Below are 17,645 nucleotides of genomic sequence, written 5' to 3' on the forward strand. Positions count from 1 at the left end.
TGGTTGATGTTGGCGCGAATAGCTTCATGTAGTATTTTTGTGATGGGCAAATGGGCGGTTCGGTGGTGTGGGCGGTTCGCTAGGGAAGTACGTTATATTGTGCGAGAGGATCTTTAAGGGGGCTGCCCGCTTTACGTAAAGCTAACTACCATCGGAATTAACCTATCTCCGACATCTCCGCAATATGCTCTAAGCAGTTCAACTTTAGTAATCTATTGGTTCTTATCTCAAGTTGGCATTTTAAATCATATGTATCTGGTTTATCACACAACCGCCATGCAATAGCAAGCTTCCCACAAACCCTAGTCTGTTAATGTCTGGTGGTACAACTTCATAACGCTCAATAATTCGATTTTCTTATTCTAGGGATATACTCAGAAATGAACTAATTGGCCGTGCTTCAGATAGTATGGAGCTACGTTTGGGTGTCCTTTGATTAGTGCGATTTACAAATAAAACGGAGGGATCCCCGCTGGACTAGACCGATCAGGTTAAGCTACTTCTAACCTCTAATTTCGTATCACAATCGGTAAGGCTGAACGATTAGTGGCACTTTAAATAGCTGATGAGCAAATATGCTCGAATACATTCGATCTACATCATTGTACTGGTGCGTATACACTGTCTTGAGTGTCCTTCGCCATCGCTAGAATGAAGTGCAATTTCGCATGGACTTCCAAGTACTAAATTAAGGTTTCGGCTTCCTAGAACCGCACCCGATGCGGCGATCCTTCTTCTCAGTCTAAGGACCAAGCAAGTCTCATATGAACCTAGAAAGGGGGTTGAGTAATCAATGGACGAATGAGATACATCGATATAGTTAAAGTCGATAGGCGTTCGTGGCAATTGCGCATCGACGACGCTTGACCGCTCCGCAGCCGATCCGAAGCAATCGACCTAATGGCGTAAAGAGGAGCGTGCACATCTATTGCTCACATACACGAATCTGTTTAACATAGATTTTCTGATGATAGTGAGAAAATGGAGCCCTATGGAGTCTGCAATTCTGCCTGATGATTGTCGACACACAATGGTGGAAACTCGATTACATGTCCTCATGCGATCTATGTGCTATGACATATAGGCAGTGACATAGATACCTAATCTAGTGGTTTTTTTATTGCATCGCCAAATTGCTCAAGTTTATAAGTAGAATCGTTGGTCGGACGAGGCTGGCTCCTGGTGAAGAGGAGAGTGATTTAGAAGTCCCCGCCATGTTAAAGTTGTCAGTTTCCGCAGATCATGTAGCTAATCAAATGGTTATATCGGTCAATAAATTTTGCTTGGGTTTTACTGCGTTGCAATAGTTTTGGACGAAACAATCATGCTCATCGGGGTCTTTTAGGAGTCGCGATAATTGAGAAGTTGTTGGAAGACACGGACGACCATCCGTGGACACGGCGGGGGCCGCGGTGGACGGTGCGCCGCTCTACAGTCTATTCGTCGAATTGCCTCGATCGAATCTTGCTCTCTGCAATATTACCCCAGACCAATTATAAGTCGTATACATTGTCAATTCGCAAATATGTCGCAGGTCGAATATCGAAAGTAAGTAGTTTGCTGATTTTTGCCATCGGATCTGTGGATAGAGGTTTTGAGCAACAATCCGAGCCATCGTATGAGCAATTTACTCTTAACACAACACCACAACACTCCCGTTCATTTATGTCAACCAATATTAGTTAGAAACTAACTGGATAGACTTGGCAAATGCGGTCTTCGTGTCTCTGTGCCGATTCTGGGAATGATGTCTATGGGCTGTATGTAGTATTTCCCGAGCTGAATTTATTCGATATTAACTATAGAATTACAGCCTCAACGTGGGAACCCTGGGTTCTCGACAAGGAAGAGGCGCTACCTATCCTTAAGCGCGCTTATGACATGGGAATCACTTCGGTAGGGTTTTACATTTGTTTATATCGTCTGGCAGGGTTTGACCTAGTGACCTAGTGGGATACGGCAAATGCTTACTCCAACGGTGAATCCGAGGTTCTCATTAAAGAAGCCATACAGCACTACAATATTCCTCGCGAAGAGCTCATTATAATGACAAAGATCTACTATCCCGTTCCCAAGGAAAAAGTGGGCGAGGCATTCCTTGTTGATCTGCGCCAACACCCCAGGTTCGTCAACCAGTTCGGCTTGTCCCGTGGTGCGATATTCAAACAGGTTGACGCTTGCCTTGAAAGATTAGGCACTGGTTATATCGATTTGCTTCAGATTCACAGGTATGACAAGGCCATTGACCCAGAAGAGATCATGGAAGCTTTGCACGATCTTGTCAAATCTGGAAAGGTTAGATACATTGGCGCTAGTAGCATGTGGGTCCATGAATTCGCTCGATTACAACATATTGCGGAATTGAAAGGCTGGACAACATTTGTTAGTATGCAGAACATTTACAACTTGGTGTACAGAGAGGAGGAGCGGGAGATAATCCCTTACTGCAACATGAATGGTGTCGGAATCATTCCGTGGAGTCCATTGCACCAGGGTCTGCTGGCGCGCCCGTTGGAAGTCAGCGAGCAAAGTCTCCGCACAAAGACTTCGACTGGCGTTTTCACTCAATTGGAATTGGATGCAGGCGGGAAGGAGATTGTCAGACGACTGGAATTGGTCGCGAAGAAGAGAGGTTGGAGCATGGCCGTCACTGCGTTGGTCTGGCTCACGGGCAAAGTGGTCGCTCCGGTCGTTGGTGTTAACAGTATCAGGCGATTAGAGGAAGCTGCTGAGATTAACGGCAAGAGCCTTACTCCTGAGGAGATCAAGTACTTAGAACAACCCTACTTGCCGCAGAAGATTTTTGGACACTTCTAGACTTTTCAGTGTGATTAGACCCATAAAAGAGGAAGTATGTATATATAATTGAATCATTAACTAATTTGAGTATTCGCAAATATGCCATTAAAACCAAAATTCAATCACCGAACACCTTGCCAGTTATCCCGATCCAAGGTAACGAACATATAAAACAACAGATAGTCTGCTCTACGCATATTGTAGAAGAGTTTGTACCAGCTCTGACTTAGCGTCACTCTTTCCCTCGTTCTTCTCCACCAAGTCTCTCACTCTCTTCAGCAATAGAGCATCGGAGACACTTTGTCGTTCCTTCGCGCTGACGCATTTATTTTGGTTCGTTATCCGTTGCTCCTCCGCAGCAAAATCTGATATGAGTGAGATAATTCCCGCATTTTTGACCAGCGTCCACTCCATTGTTTCAGCAACATGTAGTGCTTTCTTCAGTACTGTTGAATCACTGAGGAGTGTGGCATCCTTCAACGTGGATGCAATACTCCCCATATATCTCTCGCCGTGAATGTCAACAAGGCGATCGACAAACTGGAATACAAACTTATGTATCGGTGGATAGTAAACTGCTGGCACACCACTGAAAAAGTTCCTCGCGATCTCTATAACTCGTGTGTTACCCGTAGTGGCCGCCATGATCCACATTTGCGTAACGGCGTTGACCAAACACGAGGCTCTGACCTTCTCATTCTTGTTCGCATTCTTATCCGTGGACTCGATGCTAGCCCGCCACTTATAAATCGTCGGCGCAACAACATCAAACTGATTCTCAGCTCTTGTGACTAAATACCACATACTTCTCAACGCATCGTTGGAAATTGATAGTCCTTGATCCAAAAATCCAATCCACGAATTCTCAAAAGTAGAACTTATAAGCGCCCGGTACTCCATTTTCCTCTCGGCCGAAACGCTAGTTCTTTGCATCTCACGCATCTCTGTAGATATCAGTTTAATCTCGATCTCGCTCGTAAAAATTTGAAGTCGCAATTCCGACCATCCTGCCAAATATCCTTGATTCTGCACAATTTTCTTCATGTCCAATACGCTATCTTTCGATGAAAACTTGGGGTCCCAAAGTATTTCAGCCGCGGTTGGTGGGCTTATCTTGCCACGAATGAAGAAATATTCGAACAGTTTGAGAAAATCCTCGCTGCGTTGACATGCTTTAAGATCGACGTCCAAGTCTATCCATTTCTGCGAAGGCAGCCGGACGCGTACAGTATTTCGCTGCGATTCTTCCAAGCCTGGACGATAATGAGTTATTAAGTCGTCCAGGACAGAAATAACGGACGAGTAATGTGCATGGACAGGTGACGACGATTCATCTCTCTTTGACCGTGATGAAGAGGGATGCGGTGAATGCTGGAGGTGCTTCCGGAATGAGGCAGATAACTCGTCGAGCTGCTTGCTCTGTGAAATAGTGCCGCCTTCGGGATCTTCCCTTTTTGCATTTGTCGAAGTAGATTTTGTTATTCGCTTTACAAGTGAGTCTATTATTTGAACGGAGGAATCCGAAGACGATGATGAGCTTTTATATCGCACTGAATTCTGTGGTAAACGCGGTAACACCGAGAGCTCTGTCGAATACAAAGACCGTAGAAACTGTGGCCATGTCCTTTGCGCTGAAGGACACATGTTGCGTATCAACGTCTACAGACTTGATGAATCCGTTGAAAATCGACCAATGAATCGGCCGGAATTTCGTTTGGCAGTCAGCAGTCCTCTCGCATATGCCTAAAGCCAAATCTTACTTGGGTTTGGAAACCCCTTACCCAGACACTGCAAATGATCTCCGATCTAACCTTTGTGCTATATCACTATAATGTATAACTGGATATACGTTTACACTATTAGTAAGTCAGACAGTTGAATGATTATTCTAGAGCGTCTTCTTTATTCCCCAAGCTACGATTTTGTGCCTACTCCTTTCGCTTACATGCTCGAAGCTAGACAAGCATCGTTTCGGGTAAGGGCCGACCTTGACTATTAAGCCGCATAAGCAAATTATTGTCAGAAATACTTAATGTCTAAATGGCGTGGCTGATGCTTTCACGGTAAATTGAGGCAACTGAAAACGAACTCTGTTTGCAATATCAATATTTATTAAATACTCGGACTTTGCCATAAACGATGACAAGCAGTATGCCTAACGTCGGCGATCAAAAGGTCAGCTATGTTGAACTCCTCGCCTGATAGTGGCATGGCTAACATGGTGCAATTGCTATAGCAAAGCATTGATCCGGCGACGATTCAGGTTTTGGCTAAGGATGACATGGCATTGGTGGAAATGTGGGACAATTTACTACTGCAGTTTGAGGTTCGTTCTCTTGATATCTGAAGAGATGTGGAAGAATTGCTTATTGACTTTGTGGTTGGTCTTAGACGCATCATGGCCTGCCGCATCAAGCCGCTACGCAGATAGAGGAATCGAATGAAATGACGTTAGGGTCGGCTGAGCAACGAGAAAGCGAAGAAACTGTGACGGAACAGACTGTTCTATCTTCTCCGGCCGGAGCTTCACAACCGGAAAAAGCGTCACATACAAACACTCCAGCTCAAGATATTGAAGACAGCGAGAACTCGGATACGGACGAATGAAGTACTGCTAGCTAGATCGAGCTGCTTCGCTGGCTAACCCTGCGGAGGCGAAAATACAGCGCCGGAATTAGATCAACGTCCTTCTCGCAACAGATGGATAAGACTCTGCAACATATACATCACTCATCTTAGATCGACTTGCAAGGACGAATGACTTAAACCCCTTGTAGCAAGATGAGGTCGTGATGTAACTTTACTCACAATATTGGGTGTAATTAGACGTGCCCTATTAATACAAATGTTGCAAATCGAAATAGTTCATGCATTGCGAAGAAATTTTATATGTGAAAATTGATTCAATCGTGCCTCTTGTCTCATATGTCGGAGGGGGCGCTATACATATGCACCATGGGCATGATGCCCAGCCACCCCATCAGTGTCATCATAAGCGCGTTAATGACAGCAATGGCGACAGCATATAAATCTGCGAGTCTTGTGCACCTCGGCTAAGTGGGAAAGTAGGCCTATTTTCATATCTTTCATGCATGCCGACGACTTCAGGGCCCGAAAATTGTAGCGTAAGACTACCCTGCAACGGAATCGCAAAGACAACAAAGAAACGATGCCGGCGGATGGTGGACCGTAAGTATGCGCTTGATGACAATGCTGTGTATTGCTTCCAGCACAGATATCAATGTGAAAAGTTGTTTAAACACAAGACGGTTTCGGGAGTCAATGAAGGTTATCACAGCGAAATCAGCAATGGTCAGACACCATATCGCCATGGTCAAGCTGCCGGTCAAGCTGCGACCTTTACAAATGAAGTGATTATTCCAATGCGAGAGTCGCTTGCGGAAAAAAAGAAGAATGGATTTTCAAAATTTTGGCGAAGATTGTTTTGCATGTATGTAGATGGTCCATCAGATTTACGCTCAGATCGACAGACTGCAAATCAACATTCTTTCCGCCAGCACAACTTGTCTACTCATCCACCAAGTAGTCACAAGTTGAATAATGCCACAGTGAAGGCTTACAACGTCGCACAGGTTACGCCTGCTGTCAGTGCCAAATATGTCAATCTCTTAGCTGAAGAATTGAAGAAACCGATTTCGCAAGCCGAATGCGACCTTTACAAATGAAGTGATTATTCCAATGCGAGAGTCGCTTGCGGAAAAAAAGAAGAATGGATTTTCAAAATTTTGGCGAAGATTGTTTTGCATGTATGTAGATGGTCCATCAGATTTACGCTCAGATCGACAGACTGCAAATCAACATTCTTTCCGCCAGCACAACTTGTCTACTCATCCACCAAGTAGTCACAAGTTGAATAATGCCACAGTGAAGGCTTACAACGTCGCACAGGTTACGCCTGCTGTCAGTGCCAAATATGTCAATCTCTTAGCTGAAGAATTGAAGAAACCGATTTCGCAAGCCGATGAAGCTGGGTATATCTATATATACGAACTGGCCTTTCCTTGTAAGTTTTTTACGCATTACTGTGATGAGCCACCTAACATTGTTGTATGCAGATCGCAGAAGACAAGTTCACCCCGACACAATATTATATCTCAAAATTGGGCGCGCGAAGAATGTTGACAGGCGAATGCACCAATGGACAACGCAGTGTTCCCATGCCGTAATCCTAACCGGCCATTTCCCGTCTCCTATCGGTATATCTTCCTCAAATATGCACGAACATGTCCGTGGAACCAAATGTCGAGCCGTACACCGCGCCGAACGGTTAATTCATTTGGAACTACGTGCCATGTTTCCGTGTTCTGCTGAAAGAGGCGAGGTGTTTCCGCCTTCGTTGACAGGGTCAGTCAGATATGGAATTTGTAGTAACTGCGGGAAGCGCCATACGGAATGGTTCGCCGTTCGTCAGTTAGATGCGCACGTTGTCCTCAGAATCATATCAAAGTGGATAGAATATGTTGGAGTCATATAAAGCGTGGGATACATGAATCGCTTTTGCTGGTCAATCAATCTTTTGCTACTCAATATATAATTATACAATACGTCAAGCCACGCGATAGTCGTACACGTGAACCTAACTCAAAGAGTAGATCCACATACAATACATAACGATAACTAAAAGTGCGCGTAAATGATGATGATCCAAAGCTAAATCAACTAGAAACACCTATTTACCGCCCTTGCGATACCATAACCCAAAAAGTAACAAAATATAATCCCACGAGACACCGTAATATAACATATGTAACAATTTAATAAATAACATGAACTCATCCCTCACTGTCCCAAAATCATACAAAAATGCCCAATCAAATTTTCGACGCAACTCCGGAAATGTAGTAACCCGCAAACACACTCCAATGGAAGTCACCGAGCAAGCAGATTCTGCCAGCCAGGATGCCGAGTTCTGGCGCAACGTCTTTTGATGCCTGAGACCATCCTGCAGCTTCCTTAGGCTGTGCGGCCGCTGGCTTCCAGTCCGCTGTGGTGGCCGCCACCCCCGCGCCGTTGAAGCAAGCCTTGACGCGACGCTCGAGGTCGCCAAGGATCCGGCCTTCGACTAGTTTGTAGACTTTGGACGCCTCCGCATTCAGATGAGCGGACAGCCACTTCTGGGCGAGATCAGCCATGGCGCTGAGCCCCGGTCCGCGGTTCGGGAAGTGTTCCTTGACCTTGCGGGCGATCTGAAGGGAGATTGCGGTACTGTTTGCCGGCCAACGCAGGTTGTTGGCGATGGACATGGTCGTGTCTGTGGTGGAGATAGTCGACGGCACAACGGGTGATGATGTGGTGGCTGACACCGACGAGGCATCGTCATCAGCGACGAGCACGAGTAGCTCTGCCTTGAGCGCGTCGAGGTCGCGTTGTGTCGGGGTCTCGCCGGGTTGACAGGACGCGACGAGCTGTCTGTACAACGTCAGGCATTGCTGGAGGCATGTGATTTGTGCGACATCAGACTTCAGCGACCGGAGGCGCGACACGTCAAACGCAAACGTCACCGGAAACTCATCCTTCGCGCCTGCTATTGGTTGCTGTGGCGACGCAGACGAAAACAAGGATACCAAGCTCGAAACAAAGACGTCAATATAAGGCACCTTGGGCTCCGTTTTCGACGCTTCTTTGTACGAGTTCTTGAACCACTCGACTGCCTGTTTCACATCAATTTTCCGCCGCTGGACCCGCTGCGCAAAATAATCCTGCTCGAATTCGACCGCAGTCTCAACTAGTAACGGCCGCAGTGTTCGAATCTGGTGGTTCGCGACATCCAACTTCATAGCTTCCAAGATGGTGAAAATCATGCGCAGGCCATCAACCAACTTTGACGAGTCTCGAGTCGCGACACCGGAAGTGATACACGCCAACATCTGATCGACCCAAGCGTCTCGCATGGGCGCACAGTGCGACTTGAATACGCCAGCCAACCAGTTTGCAAGCTTGACGAAGTCAAACGCGGCATGCTGCAACTGCTGGATCTGCAACTCCAAATCCAAAACTTCCTCAATCTGAGGACGATCGCGTGCCGGTAGCAAACTTACGAGGATTTCCCTGAGCGAACTGAGGATACCAGCAAGCTTGCTGCCGCGCTCAATTTGCGCTTCTCGCCGCGAGAGGTATGCCGCCGAAAGAACGTCGCATTCGGCGATGACACCGTCCCAGTATTTGTCTGCCAACGCTTTCTTTCTCCTACCTCGTTCGCCGTCGAGGTTCGGTCGGAACTGGAGCTGCGGGTCGAATACAATGTCGTGACGAAGTTGCGGATTCTTGAAGATTTCCTGGAGGTCGAGTTCTCGCAATCCCTGGAGATTGACCGGTGGCACATTTGAAGATACAGATTCAGATGGAGATGCCACCTTTGACGATCGATGATGGCGATGAGAATGGCGATGATGATGACGACTGCCGCGTTTTTTGACTGACCATTCCTCTATCGCAGACGTATGCAACGACAACAAGCTGATGTCCGGCAATGATTTTGATCTCATTCGGCGATAAGCTGTCCGACTTGGCTCTCCAGCCGGCGACAATTGCAAGGACGGCGGAGCAGGAGATGCAGCCGGAGTCGGAAGCTGTGACCGTGTTATATGCTCCGCTGTTGATGAGGGCATATCGACTTCGGAATCAACATCGGACATAGCACTGTCAGACCTATTTTCATGCTCGAGTTTTGCTCGCTTCGCAACGGAGCACGCGACTGCGTACGGCCGTTTGAGCTTGACGACCGCTATATGACCATCGACAGCGCCTTGTTGCGACGACTGCTGTGACACGACGACTGCTGGCTCCGATACGGCGACCGCGGCAGCTGCAGCAGCAGTTGCCGACGATTCTTCGTATCCTGTCTGGTAGTTCATGGCTTCGAAATCGTCGCAGCGTTCAGCGGCTTCAGTGCCAGGCTGACCGACGGCCGCGGCAACTGCGGCAAGTAAGGAATGGCGCCGTTCTTGCTGATGGTGATGCTGCTGTTGCTGCTGCGCTTGGGTCGAGGCAGAGCCTGGTTTACTGGTCGTTGCCGAAGCAGTGGCTGTGGGGGCAGGGGCCTGGGGCCGCGGTTGTGACTGATGATGGGGATGGTCCATTTGCGTGTTGAATATATAATATGACTAGCTGAGAAGAGTGGTGGTGGCGGTATATTATATTGACATTGCTAATGTGAATTATGAGCGATACGGAGGTTGAGAATGTAAAGGAAGGGAAGGGAAAGGGAAAGGTAACCCGGTTAAATGGGGTGGGAGGCGACGGAATATTTATTCGAAGAGGCACGAGGTGCGGGAGCGGCGGCGGCGTCGGCTACGGTTTAGTTTTACTAATATTTTTGTATTTTCATATCTTTGCCCTTCCCAGTTCCGCGGGATGCCGTCTGACGGCGGTTGAACTACCCGTCCTTAAAATTGGGCATGAGAAGAATAGAGAGACTGCCACGAGTCTTAGGAAGAGTCCGACGCTGCGAGGCGGCGAAAAAACTAGCACAAAGCCAAAAAGTGCGTGTGTATGGAACGTACGGGGATATCTCGAGTCGCCACCAGATATCAAGAGCCGCGTCTTTCAGACGTACCAGCAAATTACAGACTTTGAGACGCAAAGCCACGATACGCCTCGTTCGTCATTGCGCAGAATTCGTAAACTTACATTGCGGCACATCAGCACCCTGAATTGAGCAGGAGGGAACCTGTATTCAATTGTGCATTGAACTGGATCATTCTGATTGCAGTTCTTGGATAACCGTTCACATATTGAAATCCCAAGTTTGATTCATTGGTCACACAGAAGTGAAAGTATTTGCAAGCCATTGCTTGGGAGAAACAACACGCGCGTCCTGTACGAATACGAGTAATATTTCAGTCAGCGACACACGAGTTTCCAAATGCGTCGCAATCAATGCCCATGCCACACTACAGTATTTGGTAAGGATTGCTTGTCATATGAGGTCATCATCAGCAGTCAGCCGAATTGCCTGTTGCGCTCTCATGTGCTCTAGTGATAGGGGCTGTTTGATTTGCAGGTTGCAGCATGTGCGACACCAAAACCTGTCGGAGATCTGGAGATTTACAGCGAAGTTTTGGCGTAGCGCTTTCTTGCAGTAAGTGCACATTCCTACTAGCTTGCCCCGACCCTCTTCAGTATAGAATAAATGCTTCGTTCGCGTCTGAATAGCTTACGATTCTCTGCCAGACGAATAAAGCATGGTACCTGAAGAGATAAGTTGTTTTTATACTTGTTACACAGAATGAAATCGTGTTTTAAAGATCCGCTGCTGATCTTCAACTCGGATTGTGCGACATCTGTCACACGCCCCCTAGATGGTGTTCAATATGGGTTAGGGTATTTATCAAGACTGGGGTCAGGGTTGTGGTTTAGCGCGGATGATGTGGCGCAGATTAGAGTGGCGCGAGGTACGCCCTCTCGGCGGCGCAATTTGATATTTCCAACGCACCAGGTGATATTTTCTACAGCAAGGGAGTCGACACGCTCGATCATTCTCCCACGTTATAAGCATCCACGCCAGTAAGGGGACTTTTTTTTAGCACATTCGACTGCGCCGCCCAGCCGGGTTGCGACTGCGAGTCTGTGCGTTGGATTGCAGTGGGTCCTTCGCATTATTATTACACTCGTGGCAAGAGCACAGCGACAGCTAGCCAGCCGAGCAGCGCTTGCTGCTCACATTTAGAGAACCACTCATGAGGCATCGCAGGTGAATAATACAATTAATCATGTCGATGGACTTAGCAATGCCACTTCTGTGCCTAACACGAATTATACCAACCATATGATATGCAAGGCAGCATACTATACATGACAAGCAAGTTTTATTCCAGCCGTTAGCTGCAACTAGACATTAATGGACTACGCAGTCTTGCTGTGTCTGAGACGTGGCCTCGGTTCTGCGACATTTTGAATCGTCTAGCGATTGCTAGGCGCTTCCTCATATTGCCAGCTTGCAGACTCTACACTGCACTACAGAGGACAAACAAGCGCGTGGTGTGGAGGAGGCGACTATTCATCATCGTGACGGGCGGTACGGCTGTGCTGAATCGAAGGGCATATCTCCCTGATCATGAAAGATGGCGGCTCTAGAAGGTCGATGGGGCTCTGAGCACACCAATCGACGAACAAAGGAAAGCAATAGCGAGCAAGTCTCGGCGCGATCGCGTAGTCTTAAGTGGGGGATGTCGTCGTGTCGCCTCGCCACCCGTGGCATCGACCCTGAAATGACAGCCACTAACTGCCTATAGGTTATCAAACTAGGTAGCGGGTACCAACGAGTCCTCACAAACTCTCAATCTAAATTAACAAAACAGAACAGACAAAGAAGATAATTAGAATATAGTGCTTTGGAATTAACTGGGTTGGCGATTACGATAAATAAGACGTTCTGGAAATTGCCAGGACGCGCTCGTGCCACGACTGCTGCACGACGGCAGTGAGCCTGTACAGTGTGGGCTAGCCATTGGGACACCTAGACAGTGAACAATAATTGGCGTACTGCACCTTGGTTATATATATGTTGTACGTCTTGAAATAAGGTCATCGTTGCGGGGTGGCTAATTTGATTATATCTTAGCGACCTTAACTTACCCCATCAAATACACCCGCCGCGATTTCCAAAACCGTAAGAACAATCAATTCAAACTGTAATAATACCAGACGAAAGATTTGTAGTATTATTGCAATCTATCATGCATACGCCAAGTGCCACATGGCGGACCCGCGGGCAGACCTCTTTTGGTTGGGCCCAACATTTGGACTCGTCATTTGGACTCATCAATCCGGTCGACCGGAACCAAGACCTAGTTTATCGACGCAAATATTATCTTCAATTTGCCCATCGCTTGCTGCTGCTTTGGTTCATGGACAATATCGCCCACACCGCGCTAAAGCATTTGACAGATTAGATAAGACGTAAAAGCACTAGATACGTCTGCAAATAACCGCACTGAAACTGGACCGAAAATCAAAATCAAGAAAAATTGATAATTCTGCTACTTTCGGCGCGCCAAAGCGGACGTTTGAGAATTTAATCAGTGACTAGCCCAGACAATTGCTCTAATGCTTGGAGAATATCCTCCGGTTCCTCAGAAATAGGCACTACTTCAGGAGAATCGTCCTCATCTAAATCCAAATTATCCTGTATGGCTGGCTACTGCAGGAGCTCTTCGTCTGAAGCTTCTGGTAGGATTAAATTTCCTGTTCCGACTTCTCGGCCGATCGAGCTTAAGAAATTTTATGGGGGTAACCATCTGAAGAGGATTCTACACCATTCTCAGAAGTTTCTGAATATAGCTTAGCCATTAGTTCCGGCATCAGATTATATGGTTCTGTAAGGTTGACAGTGGCTGGCAGCTCAAAATGTGAATATTTGGAGGCGAAGCATCTTTGTCTACAATAGTAACCCGAGTCTCGTCCTTCTTAAGCGGGCCCATATTGGATCTATCAACAACAAACCAAACAATTGTCCACTATAAACATCTCCCTAGTTTCTCCGCGAGAGTACAGATCTGTATCTGATGTGGTTTCTTATCGCCGCCTGTTCGGAGACGTAAAGAAATGCGGTTGCAAATTAGTTTCGTTTAATTTGCACTGCATCGAGCGAGTGCAATCTTAACTTTTGCACTCGCGTGGATTTGAGCCGCACGGGGGCTGGCCTCGTGTCGACGACTATCGACACACCGCGTTTGGTGTGGCCACCCAGTCCAGTAGTGCGGGGGCCAAGTTAAATTTCTGTCTGGTCTGTCTGCCGAGCCGGAGGAGACGTTTCGGGCAACTTTGTACGCAAAGGCTCTGCGCCGACCTGCAGCAACAACTCTCAGCTTTCTCCTTGCTTCGTCTGGTCCTTGAGAGAGCCCCACCGTCGCGACCCGCTCCTTGGTCTCAGCACAATATTATTCCAGAGACCGGGACGTTGTGTCGAGTGAGACAGCCCAACCGCGTTCAAGTATTTGGAAGCGCAGGTTGCCAGCATGCGGTGAAATGGTCGACGTGATCATGGAGCTCCTTGCGTCCGCCACTCCACAGGTGGAACTGCGATGTGATACGTCGACCGCAAGACGCAAGACCAAGACGTTCGTCGATCGCTATGCGCCGCTAATGATGCAACGCAGCAATTGTAGCCAGTCCAATCTTGTCCGTTCTCTCGATGCAAATGAGTATGAGCACCATCGAGGGTCCGTGGACGCCAAGTGGACCAACTTCCCTTCCCTCTGATAGATATTAGTCGACTAGAAGGACACGTCTACCACCTGTCTGTCAAAGTATTATTGGAGTAGCGCATCCTTCTCTCTGGCAAGCACTCCTGATTATCCTCGACCCAGCTCCCTGGAAGAAGCCGGGCCACACGATTGCAGTCTGCTCAAATAGGCATTATTCGCGCACTATGCAGACAGTGCAAGCATCTGACGTCTCCCGCTGCCTGCGTTCTTCACACTGTTGCTGTCGGGTGGCGGGCTCATGACTTGACTCAGCAGCACCCGCGCCCCTTTACCTCACTAAACTGTATATTCAAAAACTCTAGAACAACGTCAGTCGCACTGCTCCGCACTCCTTACTAAGCCTTTCAACCTAGTATTCGTCATCAGACGAGGGACTTATCGCCGTTTCTAATCCCGGCTGCGCCGCACGACCACACCACCACACCAGTGGCTATGTCTTCTGAGAGCTAAACAACCAAGGCCAGAGAAACTGACAGCCGTTATGACATGCGATGGAGGACAGGACTGAATTTAGTGTGCAGTGATGTTGTGCGGCTCCCTGCCTTTCGAGAGGGCCCTATTTGGCTGGACGCGTTGAAAACTAATGCGCCTGGCTAGCATATACCGCCAGTCAACCTGTACCATCTAATCTCTTCAGAGGGACAGGAGATGATGTAACAAACAGTATAATAGGAATGAATTCGAATTATCAAATAGCGTCATAGCAATATCAAGTCCTAGGTTCTCACATTTTGTCACGTTCACTAATAATCGAAGAGGTCTGGAGCCGCTTATAGTGCGGCGCTATCGTGATGCCCAGACTCAGCGCCCGAACTGTTCAAGATAATCTCCATGTTTCGTACATCACATATTAATTGCTGGAGCTGACATCCGCGCAAGCAATATCACATTTTGACCGCGTCATTGGATTAGACATGATCTCTCAAGGAAATTTGCAGTGAGTTCACATGCAAACCGGACTACACGACCCTTCTCCGCGGATCTCGTCACATTAGATGCACGGTAGATCACAAAGGGTTTCTTCTCTCGAACGCTTATCATATTGCACTCGTATCTGAGAAGTTTCTCATTTCATTTGCACTATTCCTGCCGGGTTACCAATAATAGAAACCGTTAACTACGAAGGAGACCACGTTCTGTCTTCATGACGTAACACACCAACGTCGCAGCTTAACTTTGCAAACACTGAACACACGATATTGATTATTGACATTGTTTACACTCATTTGGTGACAATTCATGTGTTCTTCAGATTGGCTGTCTATGGCAGATCTTCACACGGTTGATCCTACATGTCCGTGTGATTCATGCGACGACAAGGTTTTATAGTTACAGATATACATGGCATCGACAATGATTAAAGGTCAATAGTTAGAGTTGCCCGAAATCCTGGTAACGAATCTCAACATAGGGTACGATAATCGCACCTCACCAGGGATCATCACCGCAGTGATTTGGCCTATGCAGCTCAATGATAAAGTTATGTTGCGTATTGCGCACAGGCTGAAAGAAGTAAGCCGACAATGAAGCCGAACGTCCCGCAATCCCTTCAGAAACTGCGAAAATTCTTGTCTGTTTGACGTCATTAATATACTCTATTTTGTCACGCAAGTAGATAATAAAATAGACTGTTAACCGCATTTAATGTTGGCTTTATTTTCAGTCTGAAGACGCTAATATACATATATATAAATTGTATAGTTCAGTTGAGTAATTCTATACACAATGAGACAAAATATAGTCGACAGTGCAGAAGTGATTTTGTTCCTGACGAAGCTCGAGTCACACCGGCTGGCAGACCCGCGGCGGCGATTTGTGTTTCAGGGCATCTCAGGATCCGGCGTTGCTCGGTTCCTCGCGGATGGCTGCGCAAAGTCAGCAATTACCTACCACCAACGATCGTACGCGGCCCCCTCGAGATTGCACAGGCGATCAAGGCTCCAGTCCTCGCAAACAATAGATGGAATGCGATAGACCTGTATATTGCTAACAGTAGCGCATCTCACGTTTACGGACGATTAATTGAGCTCACACTCGCTAATAGCAAGCTCGAGAACGCACGGCGGAGATTTACAGGTACACCATCCCGTACTAGTTACTAGTCCTAATTCATGATGCTTTCGCGTCTGAAATACAAATTTGTTAATCAATCGGGACACTTTGACCCCAACCTGTCAGATACGGCGCCGGTACTGCCGCGATCTCGACAGGATAACGCTAGCATAATTACTATCGAGAGACCGCCTATTCACCGAATCGAGACATCATTCAACATCTTCAAGACAATCGCAAATGTACGAGGGCATAAATTATGTGCCACAGATTTACAATACGTGTTTTTATTCTTTGTCGGTGTATTTTGCTTCTTCGTGGTTGAGGAGCCGAAACTTGTGTTCAAGATTCTCATAGCATTGGCTTTGCTCGTCGCCATTACGATTCCAATCACGTCGCAATTCTTCTTTCCTTTCCTCCCGATAGCAGCGTATCTCTTTTTATTTTACTCGTCACGATTTATTCCCACAGAATGGCGACCGCCGATCTGGGTGACGGTTTTGCCGACTCTGGAAACGGCATTGTATGGCGGAAATCTGAGCAGCATGCTCGCGTCGAGCCCACGCGCCCTCTTTGACGTACTTGCTTGGTTGCCATACGGCATTATGCACTACGGCGCACCATTCGTTGTATCGTTGCTAATCTTCGTCTTTGCTTCGCCTGGATCGCTCCCCGTCTTTGCGCGATCGTTCGGCTACATGAGTCTTTTTGGCGTCATCATCCAAAACATGTTCCCAACATGCGCACCCTGGTACGAAAACAGAAACGGCCTTACTCCGGCATCGTACGACATGCCAGGTTCCCCTGGCGGTCTTGAGCGAGTGGACCAATTATTCGGAACGAACCTTTACACCTCAGCTTTCACAGCCTCGCCGCTCGCCTTTGGCGCGTTTCCGTCGTTACATTCGGCGGATGCCGTTCTCGAAGCGCTATTTCTCAGCCATGTGTTTCCAAAACTAACACCCCTTTTTTTGGCGTATGTGCTTTGGATATGGTGGAGCACGATGTATCTCACACATCATTACTTCATCGACCTCATGGGCGGCGCGATGTTCGCCAGTACTGTCTTCTTAATCGCGCGCTGGAACTTCCTGCCAAGTCCGCAAAAGGGAAAACGATCGAGATGGCAATACGAATATATTGAATTAGCAGACTACGATCGACCGCCTACGCGACGGCCGGCGTTAAGTCGGAGGATGACGCCGTTAGGTGCGAGTGAGATAGAGGAGAACGAGATGAGCGATCCGTTGGTGGAATCGAAGAAACATAGCGGCGAGAATGGTTACTATTAGAGTAATAGATTTTTGATGGCATTTGACTGAAATGCATAACATGAGTTGGGCAATGGGGCTGTTTAATAATGGGTGAGCTAAGGGGAAAGCAAGCTGAGCACGGTAGCCTATCGGCACTTGAAACACATATTTTGGGAGAATTGTGTCGTATGCAGTTAGATATCATATTTGAAATGCATCATGTACTATAGGTTGTATGAAAGTATTATGGCATAAATAAACTTAGTGAATTAGAACGAAATCATCACTGATGAGCTCGCAAATGTGAGCAATC

General features: G+C 47.3%; 5 protein-coding genes across 5 annotated transcripts; 3 read left to right on the forward strand and 2 right to left on the reverse strand.

Annotated features, from left to right (window-relative positions):
• Nucleotides 1-1,525: 1,525 nt before the first annotated feature.
• Nucleotides 1,526-2,817, forward strand: V1508DRAFT_431974 (NADP-dependent oxidoreductase domain-containing protein; the record flags this gene model as incomplete). The annotated part of the gene is made up of 5 exons (XM_066941939.1): nucleotides 1,526-1,548; nucleotides 1,590-1,616; nucleotides 1,702-1,760; nucleotides 1,814-1,896; nucleotides 1,951-2,817. The coding sequence occupies 5 exons, from the start codon at nucleotides 1,526-1,528 to the stop codon at nucleotides 2,815-2,817; spliced, it is 1,059 nt and encodes a 352-aa protein (XP_066796361.1).
• Nucleotides 2,782-4,514, reverse strand: V1508DRAFT_415519 (uncharacterized protein). Its single transcript, XM_066940074.1, has one exon. It carries the CDS (start codon nucleotides 4,441-4,443, stop codon nucleotides 2,989-2,991), a length of 1,455 nt encoding a protein of 484 aa, XP_066796362.1. The 5' UTR covers nucleotides 4,444-4,514; the 3' UTR covers nucleotides 2,782-2,988.
• Nucleotides 4,515-5,734: 1,220 nt separating this feature from the next.
• Nucleotides 5,735-7,433, forward strand: V1508DRAFT_415524 (uncharacterized protein). Its single transcript, XM_066940075.1, has 3 exons — nucleotides 5,735-6,454; nucleotides 6,771-6,823; nucleotides 6,876-7,433. The coding sequence occupies exons 1-3, from the start codon at nucleotides 5,892-5,894 to the stop codon at nucleotides 7,292-7,294; spliced, it is 1,035 nt and encodes a 344-aa protein (XP_066796363.1). The 5' UTR covers nucleotides 5,735-5,891; the 3' UTR covers nucleotides 7,295-7,433.
• On the reverse strand, nucleotides 7,137-10,209 carry V1508DRAFT_415526 (T-complex protein 11-domain-containing protein). The gene has a single exon (XM_066940076.1). The coding sequence runs from the start codon at nucleotides 9,897-9,899 to the stop codon at nucleotides 7,632-7,634; it is 2,268 nt and encodes a 755-aa protein (XP_066796364.1). The 5' UTR covers nucleotides 9,900-10,209; the 3' UTR covers nucleotides 7,137-7,631.
• Nucleotides 10,210-15,876: 5,667 nt separating this feature from the next.
• V1508DRAFT_84540 (uncharacterized protein) lies at nucleotides 15,877-17,612 on the forward strand. The gene has a single exon (XM_066943076.1). It carries the CDS (start codon nucleotides 16,139-16,141, stop codon nucleotides 17,369-17,371), a length of 1,233 nt encoding a protein of 410 aa, XP_066796365.1. The 5' UTR covers nucleotides 15,877-16,138; the 3' UTR covers nucleotides 17,372-17,612.
• Nucleotides 17,613-17,645: the final 33 nt, after the last annotated feature.

The sequence above is a fragment of the Lipomyces doorenjongii genome, assembly GCF_038497915.1.
Source record: "Lipomyces doorenjongii strain NRRL Y-27504 unplaced genomic scaffold V1508scaffold_18, whole genome shotgun sequence".
Taxonomy (NCBI): Eukaryota; Fungi; Ascomycota; class Lipomycetes; order Lipomycetales; family Lipomycetaceae; genus Lipomyces; species Lipomyces doorenjongii.

What these genes read in the sequence shown, in the direction of transcription:
- V1508DRAFT_415519 (XM_066940074.1), bottom strand. Translation starts at nt 4,443, where the DNA reads ATGTGTCCTTCAGCGCAAAGGACATGGCCACAGTTTCTACGGTCTTTG.
- V1508DRAFT_415524 (XM_066940075.1), top strand. Translation starts at nt 5,892, where the DNA reads ATGCCGACGACTTCAGGGCCCGAAAATTGTAGCGTAAGACTACCCTGC. An exon ending in GAAGAATTGAAGAAACCGAT is followed by an intron (nt 6,455 to 6,770) that starts TTCGCAAGCCGA and finishes GAAGAAACCGAT; the next exon opens with TTCGCAAGCCGATGAAGCTG. An exon ending in ATACGAACTGGCCTTTCCTT is followed by an intron (nt 6,824 to 6,875) that starts GTAAGTTTTTTA and finishes TGTTGTATGCAG; the next exon opens with ATCGCAGAAGACAAGTTCAC.
- V1508DRAFT_415526 (XM_066940076.1), bottom strand. Translation starts at nt 9,899, where the DNA reads ATGGACCATCCCCATCATCAGTCACAACCGCGGCCCCAGGCCCCTGCC.
- V1508DRAFT_84540 (XM_066943076.1), top strand. Translation starts at nt 16,139, where the DNA reads ATGATGCTTTCGCGTCTGAAATACAAATTTGTTAATCAATCGGGACAC.